At 44.3% G+C, this 12,638-nt stretch overlaps 1 protein-coding gene across 5 annotated transcripts in view; it reads left to right on the top strand.

Annotated features, from left to right (window-relative positions):
* Positions 1-12,638, top strand: part of AREL1 (apoptosis resistant E3 ubiquitin protein ligase 1) — a 23,518-nt gene extending 10,880 nt beyond the window's left edge. For all 5 annotated transcript variants that reach the window (XM_068946572.1, XM_068946570.1, XM_068946568.1 and 2 more), the window contains 13 exons: positions 339-586; positions 2,405-2,482; positions 2,974-3,115; positions 3,497-3,618; positions 5,434-5,509; positions 6,442-6,551; positions 7,061-7,240; positions 7,410-7,535; positions 7,730-7,859; positions 7,962-8,020; positions 8,202-8,291; positions 9,113-9,288; positions 9,477-12,638. In XM_068946572.1, the coding sequence (XP_068802673.1) occupies positions 339-586; positions 2,405-2,482; positions 2,974-3,115; positions 3,497-3,618; positions 5,434-5,509; positions 6,442-6,551; positions 7,061-7,240; positions 7,410-7,535; positions 7,730-7,859; positions 7,962-8,020; positions 8,202-8,291; positions 9,113-9,288; positions 9,477-9,579 (1,640 nt within the window). In that variant the 3' untranslated portion in view covers positions 9,580-12,638. The remainder of the gene's footprint in view (positions 1-338; positions 587-2,404; positions 2,483-2,973; positions 3,116-3,496; positions 3,619-5,433; positions 5,510-6,441; positions 6,552-7,060; positions 7,241-7,409; positions 7,536-7,729; positions 7,860-7,961; positions 8,021-8,201; positions 8,292-9,112; positions 9,289-9,476) is intronic.

Raw genomic sequence — 12,638 nt, 5'->3', positions numbered from 1 at the left:
TCACCATTTTATGATTCCCAATTTCTCAAGGAGCGAGTCAGAAGCATATATGACTGTCATGTAGCTATAGCTTCAGGCTAATGTTCTGACAGAGAGAGATTCTGTATGCTTTCTTTTTTCTTGAACCATCTACTTTCTGAAGCTAAGACGGAGAAACTAGTATCTTGAAATCTTTGCATCCTGCTCCTGGGTTCTCTTTAGAGATTGACTTCACCAGGTTTTCCTTTGGAGATGTAGTTGTCCTTTAAATCTAATTTGGTGTTTTTCTGCAGTATCTTTGCTTTTGGTTCTTGGTTGCATTAAGCTTTACACTGCTCTTCTATATCCATTTCCTACAGAGAACGAGAAGAACATTGTAGAACGCAATGTCTCCACCTCAGGTGTCAGTATTTACTTTGAAGCTTATCTTTACAATGCTTCTAGCTATACCAACACTCAGTGGCACCTCCCACCCACTCACCTGAGCTCCTCCCAGCGCCGTCCCTCTACTGCAACTGAGGATGAGGATGAAGATTCTCCCTCTGACAGCCAAACTCCTGAGAAAGTGAAGAAACCTAAAAAAGTGTATTGCTACGTGTCACCTAAGGTAAAGCACACAAAGTTACCACCCTGGGGTGCGTGGTCCAAACATACTGCAACTGAAGAGCTTCCTTGTGCCCCATATCTTAACTCCATATTCAGATGCTTCAGAGTTGGCTAAAAAGAGTTTGCATGTGGATAGACAGCAAATTTAGAGCTCACAACTGAGAAGGATGTTAAAATGCTCTTTGAAGTTTTAAGGCTCCATTTGTCTTTCTAGGTCTGATCCAAAGCCTATTGGAAACTTTCTCAATGATTATCAAGTAGACTTTCGGTTTGCCTTCCGTTTGTTCTGGTCAGGTCAGACCTGCAATCTCCTTTCTCACTTTGATACATCCAGATCTGAGCTTAGAGGAGGACATTTCTCAGACCTTATGGGTTTGTCTGTCCTATCCTTGAGTGTTTCAGGGAAAAGAAAAGGGAAAAATCAAAGGACAAAGGGTAAATGTGTTAGTAGAGGAAACAGGATTAAAGCAAGATAAAAGGCACTGATGATTCCCCTGCAGCAGAACCACGCTGGCATAAACTGTTACCCCCTTTTGTTGCCTGTGAATATTTCAGGAAGCTAGAAGGGTAGACAATTCCACAAAATCTACTAGTGAGTTCACTTTATTAATTAATTTGAATGAGTTCTGAAAAATATGGTGATAAATATCAATATAAAAGTCTAATCCAGGAACAGTTTTCCTGTTGAAGGAAGTTGGCTAGGGATATTTAAATCTCTGCATGCAGCACTAAAAATTGAATTTTTGACTGAGTACTTGGTCCTTTTGAGTTTGGTAGTCCTTTTTTATTCTTGGAAAATCGTTCTGAACTTTCATAGTCTTTCTATTGGCATTACTTGGTAAAGGAGATTGTCAGAAATGGTTATTATCGCAGGTTCCGTTTAGATGCCAAAGTTGTTAATGCATTTCTGATGCTTGCATAGTTGTATCACCATATATCTCTACACAGGCCTAGAGCATCTGCCCAGTGCGTTAGGTGAATGTTACCATGCTGTTATTTCTTGAAGATGCTGCTGTTCTGATGCTGATATTTGTTCAGTTCCTGGAGAAATGCTGCTGCTGATACTTTCCAGTGATTGCAGCTAGAACAGGCTTGTGCAGAAAATCACAGAATCACAGAATGGTTGAGGTTGGAAGGGACCTCTGGAGGTCTAGTCCAACCCCTCTGCTCAAAGTGACTTTCTGTTTTGTCTAAGGATGCTAAAGTTTGGTCTTAGATTGCTTTCCAGAAAGCAGCAATTCCACGGTTGGTGGTTGTTTGTTCTGGCCGAAATGTGTGCACACTGAAATTTCCGCAAATCTTCCAGAGTTAGCAATTGCAAGTGCTTTTTAAAAATTGTTTCAAATTGCTGTTCTGAAAATTAGAAAGTAATAGCTCTGGTAGGTGGAGGGTGCTTGTTCTTGTTTGTCTGTTCCCCCCCCCCCCCCCCCCCCCCCCCCCGGAGCCTTTTTGTTAATGCATTGTGGTCTTGTCCTGAATTCAGCTTCTCAGGGGTGTTTAATTTACCCTCCAGGGAGACTGGAAGTGTTCTACTGAACACCACGGCTTACTGAACACGCTGGTATCTCACATGCATTGCAAGTGTGTGCAGTAAAATCTTAACTGACAAGTTCATTTTGGTTCTGTGGGCTATTGCCGACTTTAAAGGCTTTTGTGTCATACCGGAGGAAGATGCCACCCAAATTAGCAGAAACCTGCCCTTGGGGGGTTGGAGGGAGGTCTGTCTAGTGGGTTTGTCTGTCCTGTACTTAAGTATTTCAGGGAAAAGCTTTAATAGATATGTGACCTTCAGCATTTTCTTTTCCTTGTGGTTGCTCAGCAATTCTCAGTAAAAGAATTCTACTTGAAGATAATTCCTTGGCGCCTTTTCACCTTTAGAGTGTGTCCTGGTACAAAGGTGAGTCCATCTCTATGTAGGTATCATTGGATCTTCCATGTTGCTGGCTTGTGATCTTTGTGAATGAGTCTCTCCTTTGGAGAGAAGGGTTTATACCCACTAAGTGACGTTCTCTTGTGTAAGATTCAGACTCTGGAATTGCCTCTTAGTGCCTAAATTCTGCTAATGTGTATGAGTAGGAACTAGTTGCATCATTTCTTCCTGTCTTTTTTCCCAATCCTAGGTGTAAATCCTGATCCCTTTTACATTTCTCCTGTTTTCCCCGTAACTCTGTTGTAACTGTCCCCACTGAAGGCCCTAGCCTAGGGACTGATGTTTGAGGCAGCCTCCCAGATGGAGTTCAGACACTGAAAGTAGTGTTCCTGTTAACTGCATTTGCATGGGTGAGAGCAGAGAAAGTCTGAGAGCGCAGGTGGTGTTGCTCTGTCTACTGAACACGCTGTGCCTTCTGCATGACAGTTTTACCCTTTCTTGCGTCTTTTTGCTGCTAGTTTTCATACCTTGGTCCTGACCCTGTGCACAAACTACTGACACTGGTGGTGGATGATGGGATCCAGCCCCCTGTGGAGCTCAGCTGCAAGGAGAGGAACATCTTGGCAGCCACTTTCATTCGCTCTCTGCATAAAAACATAGGTAAAGAGGCTGGGAGGTGGTGCGGTAGTCAGGAAGTTAGTACTTGAGTCTCCTTGTGAATGGAGATTGTCAGCATTGAATGAGCTCTGAGAACTCCATAGTTCTTGCAGTTCAAGTTTTGTTTCTGGGGACGCTTCCAGTGAATGTATTTCATAATGCCAGTGGTTTCTTTTCAGTTTGGCTTTTCTGTCGCTCTCTTTGAACGCACCCCTGTGAGCATTTGAATGTCTGCAAAACTAACCATAAACTGCCTCTAAAACTTGCTGTAACAAACTCATCCTTGAATTATAATGCTGACCTGTGCAGTTAAGCTTAGAAATGCCCTCTAGATGTTTGAGTTGTTGGCAGCACAGGCCTGACCCAAACTGTCATTGTTTTCAGGAGGCTCAGAGACCTTCCAGGACAAAGTGAACTTCTTTCAGCGGGAGCTGCGTCAGGTGCATATGAAAAGACCTCATTCAAAGGTCACACTGAAGGTCAGCCGTCACTGTCTGTTGGAGTCGGTGAGTGTATAGGTCACCTCAGCTAAGGCCAGTGCTTCCTCCATCCTTTATTTTCTGCTCCATGCCTAATGAAATCCAAACCGACATGTGCTAGGGCAACCATGCCAAAAATGTCTGATCCTTTTGTTTCATGGTAGGCACTGGTAGTCTGCTTGAGTCAGGAAGAAGAAGAAAAAATTGCAAGGTAGTGCTTTTGCGCTCAGGCCTGGTAACTGCCCTTACCTGTGCGATGCTCTATTTCTTCTCCGCAGACAGTGAGATCACGTCAGACTCTAAGTAATTAGGAAGCTTTGGCTCTGTTACATTTTTTTAAGGAACGCTTCAGAGAGTAAAGGAAGCCCTGAGAGGTGTCTAGGTTAGATGCTTACATAACCTATAAAAGTAGAAATTCTCCAGCTGGTGCTATCCTGTCCCCACTTTACATGGAGTCCTGGAGCCTAGAGAGAGACTATGTCTATCAGGATTAAATTTGGGATTGGAACTTGGAGTTCTTGAGTCCCTATTTACTATTTTTTGCTACAAAGCTGTTACCTGACATGAGAGTTCAACTGAGTTAATACCAAGCTGCATGCATGAAACTCTTGCACTGAACCACTGCTACAAGCCCATCTGCGCAATGATAAAATAGTCTGTAGAACCTTGGAGTTGAGTCTTCGCTGGAGCTGGCCGGAGCTGACATGTTTCCCAAACCAAACTTAAGAAAGAGACATTCATATAATACAGCTCTCAGTTGACATTCTAAATTACTGCATACACAGAAGAGGCAGTTGTCCTGAGTTATTGTTTCCACATGTCTCATAATAGAATTGTTATAAAGATGGAAAAGAACATTTCTGGGGGAGGCAGGACTGGTTAGGATTTTCCTTGATTTACACTCAGTAAATCTGTATTTTGGAATGTTTTCTGCACGTACAAAGTTACACTGTTTACAAGATTATGTTTCAGTTAATAGCTTGTTACAAAATGACTTCACTTCTAGCAGTATTTCCATGACTTATTTTCCCTGCTATTTTGGAAATTGGTGCACTATCATTAGCACTGGTGTTAAAGCCTGGTGAAATGAAATAAATTAAGTGCTAAAATAATAAATGTAAGCATTAGTTTACAAAGTTGATAGATGCAATGAATGTGACCAGTGTGTTTAGTCCAAAGGAGTGACTAGCATGATGTTCCAATTTATTTGAAGATCAGCTAGTCAGAGCTAACTGTTTTCTTCAGGACTGCTGTGCAACTTTTGCTTTTTCTTTAATTGAAATCCAGAATCAGGACAGAAGTAGTGCTAGACACTTGAAGGGTTTTGTTACTTTATCGTGACTTGCTGGAAGTATAAACTTGATGAACCCTTCAGGCTATTTTCTGATGCTCTCTAAAAGGTTTCTTTTTTAAATCTGACTTGTGGGCAGAGACCGCTTTACAAAGATTGCTCCTACCCACAGGCATTTTCATACTTTACACAATATTGCACTGCAGCTTTGAGAGGGATACATCTGGGCTGTGCTAAGACTGTTGCTAAACTACATACTGATTTTAAGATGAACTGTTTTTGTGAATCATGTTTTTCTACTTCTTTCCTACTTCTACTTTTCTAACGGAAAATGAGGAATTGGCTTTTGTGGCTTTAGATAAGTAAAAGTTAGACCCTAGGAGTTCCTAATTCACAGTTTTATGCTTTAAACTACTAGACTGTATTTCTTATGTTTTATATTGCTTAAATTGCCCATCCACATGTGAAGGATTTTATACTGGTTACTGAGTGCCAAACAGTAATAGCTGCTGCTACTTTCCTTTTTTTTTTTTTTTTTTTTTTTTTTGCAGTCTCTGAAAGCAACACGAAATTTCTCTATTTCTGATTGGAGCAAAAACTTTGAAGTGATTTTTCAGGATGAAGAAGGTGAGTTAACGTGTTCCTGTGAATATGCTTGAGGAGGGAATGAAAGAAGTGACGATGGAGTTGTTTGTTAGACTGCAGTTCTGGTTTCTTGTAGTACCTCTGTCCGTCGTGGCTTCCAGCCCTGTCACTTTCTCACACATGTTAATAAATTATCCTGCTGGTGTTACTCCCTATACATAGGGAGCAGAGGCCCAGAGAGAGACTATCTGTCAGGACTGGATTTGGGAGCAGAGCCTAGAGTTCTTGCATCCTTGTCTACTGTTTTTTGTTACAAAGCCATTCTTCCTTTGTGTGCAAATGGTTCTCCCCCAAACCACCTGTAAATGGTGGTTAAGTTGATACAGGGTGCTACTTGCTAAGGAGAGGGTGAATGTCGTGAGGAGGGAGGTTTGGTAAGTCCCTTGTGTCGTTACATTTATTGTATGAGCTAACTCAGCCTTGTTTTGGGAATTTGAACGTGAAACCATAGGTCATGTGAGAGAGAATAAAAAATCCTGTTAGTAGCGAGAATGTGATACAAGGATAGTTGCAGGAAAATGAATTAGGCAAATGTGTCTGCCTGTTCACTCTATGGATATCTTAACAGTAGGGAGAATTTTTGGAATTAAACTGGAAACAATAGTTCTTTGCCTAAGAGTTTGTTTTCCTGGTATCTGTGGCCAAGATCAGGATTGCTCACGTGTCTAGTTGTTGTTGGATCTGAACTACAGCTAAACTTTGCCAGGATAACATTTCCTTAAAGCGCCAAGGGGCTGGCAGAAGGATGCCCAGTCCTGGCAAAAGAGACTAGCTGTAGTGTTTGCATTCCCTCAATGGAGGCAAGCTCCTTTAAAAACAAAACCAAAATTGAATAATGCTGATCTAGGCAAAGATTGCAGAATACTGAGCACTAGTTGTGTCCCATGGATGACCAAATTTGTTTTATTTCGTAGCTCTGGACTGGGGAGGTCCACGCAGAGAGTGGTTTGAGCTCATCTGTAAGGCGTTATTTGACACCACCGATCAACTCTTTACCCGTTTCAGTGATAACAACCAGGCCCTGGTGAGTGTGCAGTTTCCTATGCTGGATAGGTGAAATTAGGTGTGTTGGCATGCTGCTGGCTAACTGGTAAATTCATTAGGAAGTCTGCAACTTTGCCCTTGCTTTAGCAGGCCTGTCCGGTCACTTCATGTGCCTTTCTCAAAGCTTTGCTGGATCATGTTGCCCTATTGAAGTGTCAAAGAATTGGCTGCCTGAACAGGAGAGCTAGTTAGCAGGGAAGGCTGGATTTCTGAGAAGAGAAGATGGCATCAGAGTGTCTAGAGGCTTTGTTATGTCTGAATCGTTCAGAATCCATTTCTGCTCTCAGTTTCTGGCCTGTGTATATGGAGCATTTTGCATTCCTCCTAGGCAGGCTCAGGCATTTCATTTCTACTGCTTGGCTCTGAAAATACTATTCCAAAGCTCCTTGGGCAGCCTGAGAGATGCAGCAACTTGAACTGATGCTATTCCTACTATTTGTGCTAGCCTTGTCTAATACTCAGCTACTTTAATTTCCTTCCTCTTTGCAGGTTCATCCGAATCCAGGGCGCCCCCCACATTTACGACTGAAAGTCTATGAGTTTGCAGGCCGCCTAGTGGGGAAGTGTCTTTATGAATCATCTCTGGGAGGTGCTTACAAACAACTGGTGCGAGCTCGTTTCACCCGATCTTTCCTGGCTCAGATCATAGGACTTCGTATGCATTACAAGGTGAAGGTTCCTTGTCCTGTCTGAAGCATGTATTGGGTTGTGAGGAGAGGCTGAATGCTGGTGTAATAGAAGATCCGGAATCCTGGTTAGCCATATATATTAATTTTTTGTCTCTCTCTCCCTCTTTCTGCCTCATACACTCCTGCCTTTTTTTTTTTTCCTCTCTCAGTATTTTGAAACAGATGACCCAGAATTCTATAAATCCAAGGTTTGTTTCATACTGAACAATGATGTGAGTGAAATGGATCTGGTCTTTGCTGAAGAGAAATATAGCAAAACAGGACAGCTGGAGAAGGTGAGGGAGGCATTCCTGAAAGTGGGACAGTTTAACCCCTTCCACCTGTAGCAGGGGAGCCTGGGAACTGTGCCATGTGCCCCGGAGAAGTGAGCTCACTCTGGGCAGTAGCAAGGAGGGTCCATTTCAGTTGGGAGTTTGTGTCTGGGGGATGCTGTTGCTCATACTCATGTCAGGTGATCTCCTGTTTTCAGGTAGTTGAACTTGTAACAGGAGGGGCTCAGCTGCCAGTAACCAATGAAAACAAAATCTTGTATTTGAACCTGCTTGCGCAGTACAGGCTGGCCAATCAGGTTAGAGAGGAGGTGGATCACTTCCTGAAAGGTAACCGTGCTGTGTGCTTCCCAGTCCTTTCACCTTTATGTCCCCGAGGCTAGCACTCGCTTGCTCTCCTCTCCTCTCCTCTCCTCTCCTCTTCTCTTCCAGGTCTTAATGAGCTAGTTCCTGAGAACCTCCTGGCTATTTTTGATGAGAATGAGCTAGAGGTAATTGCTACCTTCCTAAGCATCCCTACCCCTACTTACTCTTGTCTCTGAGAAATAAAGAGCTTTTTGGATCTGAAATAAAGCCAGAATGTTTCTTCTCTAAGCATTTATAATTTGAACAGTAGCTGTCTTTGAGTTTCCTGGGGTCCTGACCTCCTTACTGCAGTCTCTTGCCTTTCAGTTGCTTATGTGTGGTACGGGGGACATCAGTGTCTGTGACTTCAAGGCACATGCTGTAGTGGTAGGAGGATCTTGGCATTTCCGTGAGAAGGTAAGTGGAAGAGTTTCTCCTTCCTGCTTGCTGAAATCAGTTAGCCCAACTACAGCAGTGGTCTTTTTAAGAAAAGCCAACAAAGCTCTCATTAAGAGCAGCAGAGAGTCAAGAGGAATTGGTGGAAGTTATGCTGCTGAAGATATTCATGGTGATATGCCTATCTCTTAGGGATGCTTTAAGATCATGATTGCAGCTCAGACTGAGAGGGAGTACTGGGAATTAAGTGCTGTGCTAGACATTCCTGATGTAGTAGTCTAAATTTGTACCCTGTAATTGTTCCCATCCCCGCTTTTCTCGACGGTGGGGAATGGGGAGGGGAGCACCTGGGACTGCAGTTAGCTTCCTTTAGAAAAATAATGGAAATTGCCAAAACATCCAAGATGAAAACAGGTTGCAGAACAAGTTCCTGTTCCACCTTCCTGCAAAAGTACCAGATGATGTTTAAAAAAAAATTAAAAAAACAAGCAAACAAAGACCCAAAAGATTAGCATAGCGCAGGAAGGAAATGTGCTGCTGTATGTACTGTTAACCTCCCTAGCTTGCCTATACAGATATTTCTTTTTTTTAAAAAAAAGTCTATGGGGAGAGCAGAAGTGCTTTTTTAAAGGAAAGTGGTAGTGGTAGGTAGTGACATGAGACAACACTTAACTGGTAAGAAGCTATGTGATCCTTGCCTCTGCGTTTCAGCCTGATAAAACAGCTAATTATGACTGATAGTAGAGCACTCGCTTACAAGGGTGATTGTCTGCTGCTCTTGTGACCTACTCTTTTTTGATTTGCTTGCCTGACCTGGTTTTGCCTTTCCTGTTTCCTGTCAGGTCATGAGGTGGTTTTGGACTGTGGTCTCCAGTTTCACACAGGAAGAGCTGGCCAGGCTCCTGCAGTTCACAACTGGTTCCTCCCAGCTTCCCCCAGGAGGGTTTGCTGCGCTCTGTCCATCTTTCCAGATCATTGCGGCTCCAACTCACAGTACACTGCCGACAGCCCACACTTGGTAAGTACCCCAGGGTGGGGGAGCTTACTGCCTTTTGCTTTGAGAAGCCACCACCAGCTATTTGCGGTGGGCAAGCAGTGTATAAAATGTAATGTGTGTGGCCCTCTTGTCAGCCTATTTGCAAGCAGCTGATGGGGATGGTCTCTCAGAATCTAGTCTGTAGGGAATTTTTCTTTTCTGTCTTCCAGTTTTAACCAGTTGTGCCTCCCAACTTATGACTCCTATGAAGAAGTGCATGAGATGCTGCAGCTAGCCATCAGTGAGGGTTGTGAGGGCTTTGGCATGCTGTGATTTCCCCTTTCCAGGAGCCTACCCAGCCTCCTGGCCCTTCGTGGCAAGGCCCAGGTTCAATCCACTGCTTGTTCTCCTTCCCTTCACATGGGCAATGGAGGCAAAGCACGATCTCCGAGTAAAGCAATCTGTCGTCCAGAAGATGTCGCGTGGCCTTTCTGTATCCACAGTATGTCACCAAGAGCTCATCTTTTCCCCTTCCCTCATTCTCCTTTTGGTTCAGTGTGGAACAGCAAAAGCATTGTGGTGCGTCCATCAGGAAGGTATTGCACTGGATTTCCCTGCACCTTGAACACCCTTCCCTCTGTGAAGAGACAAAGCCCATGAGCAGAAGTTTCAGTGAGGTACAGAAGATCTGCTCAGCTGCCTTTATTCTAGTTGTCTGGGAGGAAGGGGGAAGACCAGCTTGGAGCTCTGCTGGAAACCTGGCTTGTGAGAAGCCTTAGTAACTTTCCATGCCTTGGCTCAAGTCCCCCTGTCATGCTCCCCAAAGCTATCTAACTTAATGGCTCACGAAGGGTACAGGGCTGTCCCTTCTTTCAGCACCTGGCCCAGAGGGTTTCTGGTTCTCCTCCTTCATCTTGTTTTGGATGCTGCTGTCTGTTGCCTCTGCCAGAGATCAAAAATGGGCAGTTATCTACTGGAAGGAATAACCCGAAGGGGGGAACAGTCTCATCAGAGCACAAGCGCTGGCCCTGACAGTGATCCTGTACTACCTCCACCAGGGTCTAGCAGTAGAAGCGTCCTTCTCCAGCAGCGGCTAGTAATGAGCCTCTGCAAATGAACTGGAAGAGGAGTTTCTCCTCCACTGAATGTTTCTGACAGTGATTTATGATGTTGCACAGGAAGCTGTCCCATGCCCTTGCCTTCCTTTCCCTTCCCCAGGAGAGAGAGGATGGGCATGAGCATGATCCCTCAATGCTGAGCACCAATGCCTGTCCCACATTCACCTTCAGGGTATGTATGTATGTAGTAACAGTGATAGGTCTGTAAGCAGCTACAGTGTGCACTGGGCTTGTCTTTGTACAGAAGTGCAGCTGGGGTGGCAATACTGGGCAGAACTGGTACCTCTGCCCTGGCATCCCACAGAGTCTTGGCTTCTACCTCTGTCATGCAGCAGCCTGAGGCTTCTCTTTCTCTACTTCATTTCAGGCAGAGTTTCCGGGGGGGTGTTGCTGCCTGGTGAGCAGCTGACTTCCTCTCCTTCCAATCTTCCTACCTTCTCTTTCTTAAGCTCTCCTTTCTTGCTGTTCCATTCAGTGCTTTCCAGCACAAAATGCTGACTAGAACGTCACTGAACAACCTGCATGGGTAGTATATCACACCATTTTCTGGCTTGTGGGGATTAGGGTGGACAAACTAGCATGAGAAGTGAGGTTGTGATTGGGATGTGTTATTGCTGGCAGTCTGTTCAGCCCTTCCCAAGGAAATAAAGGGAAGGGGAGTCTGGTAATCTTGATGGGTTCTTCAGTGAAGCAAAATTCAAGGAGATCTTTATATTTTCAACAGTCCCTTAGTCAGTTCAGGTCAGGAGCTGAAGACCTGTTGGCAGCCGGCAAGCATGAGAAACCTGCGTTGCTACTGCCTGCAACGTAAGCTTTCACTGATTATGGAGTTGCAAGATTTTTTCCAGAATGGGCTCTCAAACTGGCATCTCTGAGCTAACTTTAGAACACAATGTTAGATAAAAAGTTACATCATCCTCTTCAGCCCTTTTTCTGCTGTTCTTGAGTTGCCCTAGGCAAAATGCTGCACAGTATAGAGGTAAGACAACTGTTTGTGCTTTTCCAATATAGGTTAGCTGAATTGACTGGGAATTTGGGGAAACATTCTACATCTAGAAAATCTCTTTATTAAGGCAGCTTCTTAGCTACTCTTGGGCTGTGTGTGTCACTTCTGTGCAGGAAAAAAAAAAGCCATTATGGTGCCAAAAAGCAGCCAGCTGAGCACTGAGACTACTCAGGGGGATTTCTTAGCCTTGTGAATTCATTCCCTCACTGGCACTGAGGTGCTGGGAGACTGCCAGCTTGAGAGTTGCCAGATTTGCGCTCTGACAGATCACTTTAGTAGTGGCTGTGCTCCCTTTTTTTTAGTGCAGGCTCCCTTCTGTAAACTCCCAACCTTCTTTGGGTGAAGAGTTTGGTACCATTTTATCTACGCTATGGATGGCTTTTGTGGACAGTACAGTTACAGCTCCTGTGTTCTCTGTGCCACCACTTCACTGCTTTCTCCAGGGACCGAGAGGAGGCAGTGATGCCTGGCTTAACTCCTGTTTGTTGGGAGGCACAGCTTGGTGCTGTTCCCATGTTGCAGCCTTGTCTTGCAGTTTTACCTGGCGAGGATGTTTCCAGCCTTGTGGCTATGGGCAGACTCAGCCGATGACATCTTCCTCAGGAATCTTCTCTCTTCTTTTGAGTTGGACTGTTTGTACTCTGAGGACAAAGTAGCTGGACAGTGGGCAGACTTCCTCTGCTTGAAAGAGCTCCTACATGCTTTACAGTGCATTGCAGCCAGCACCCCTCACTTCTCAGCAGCTATATCTATGCCAATGATTTTCTTCATAAAACAAGGAAAGTCAGAATTGTGATGGATGCTCTTAGTCAATGAAACCCATGTATGTTGTTTCCATAGGCCCATAGCTGGCCCTGTGTTCCTGGGCTCCATCACAGCGTAATTAAATTTGTGTCTAGCTCTGTACTCTTCTCCAGCATGTTCACTCTTTATGCTGCCCATGCTGCGCTTGCACTTTTTTTTTTTTTCTGATCCTTTATTCCCACTTAATAGAGGCACTTCTGTAGAAAGCTTTAGTACCATCTGGTACCATCTCAGACAGGTTCCATGTTTCCTGAAGCTGCTTTGAGGTGCATAGGGCCTGCCTTCAGCCCGCATCTGCGGGCCATGTTGCATGCTTTTAGAAACCGGAGCTGTGGATGATACAGGTCAGATCTGAGTTCCCGCTGGTGAATTCCTGGCAGAGTTCCACCAAAGTTTGGAAGCCTGTGGTTGTAGTAGCTGATTTTGTAAATAGTTTGTATAATAAATACAATATTTAAAAAATG

The sequence above is a fragment of the Struthio camelus genome, chromosome 5, assembly GCF_040807025.1.
Source record: "Struthio camelus isolate bStrCam1 chromosome 5, bStrCam1.hap1, whole genome shotgun sequence".
Lineage (NCBI taxonomy): Eukaryota > Metazoa > Chordata > Aves > Struthioniformes > Struthionidae > Struthio > Struthio camelus.
The sequence above is the reverse complement of the archived record's forward strand: the minus strand, read 5'-3'. Positions and strand labels throughout refer to the sequence as shown.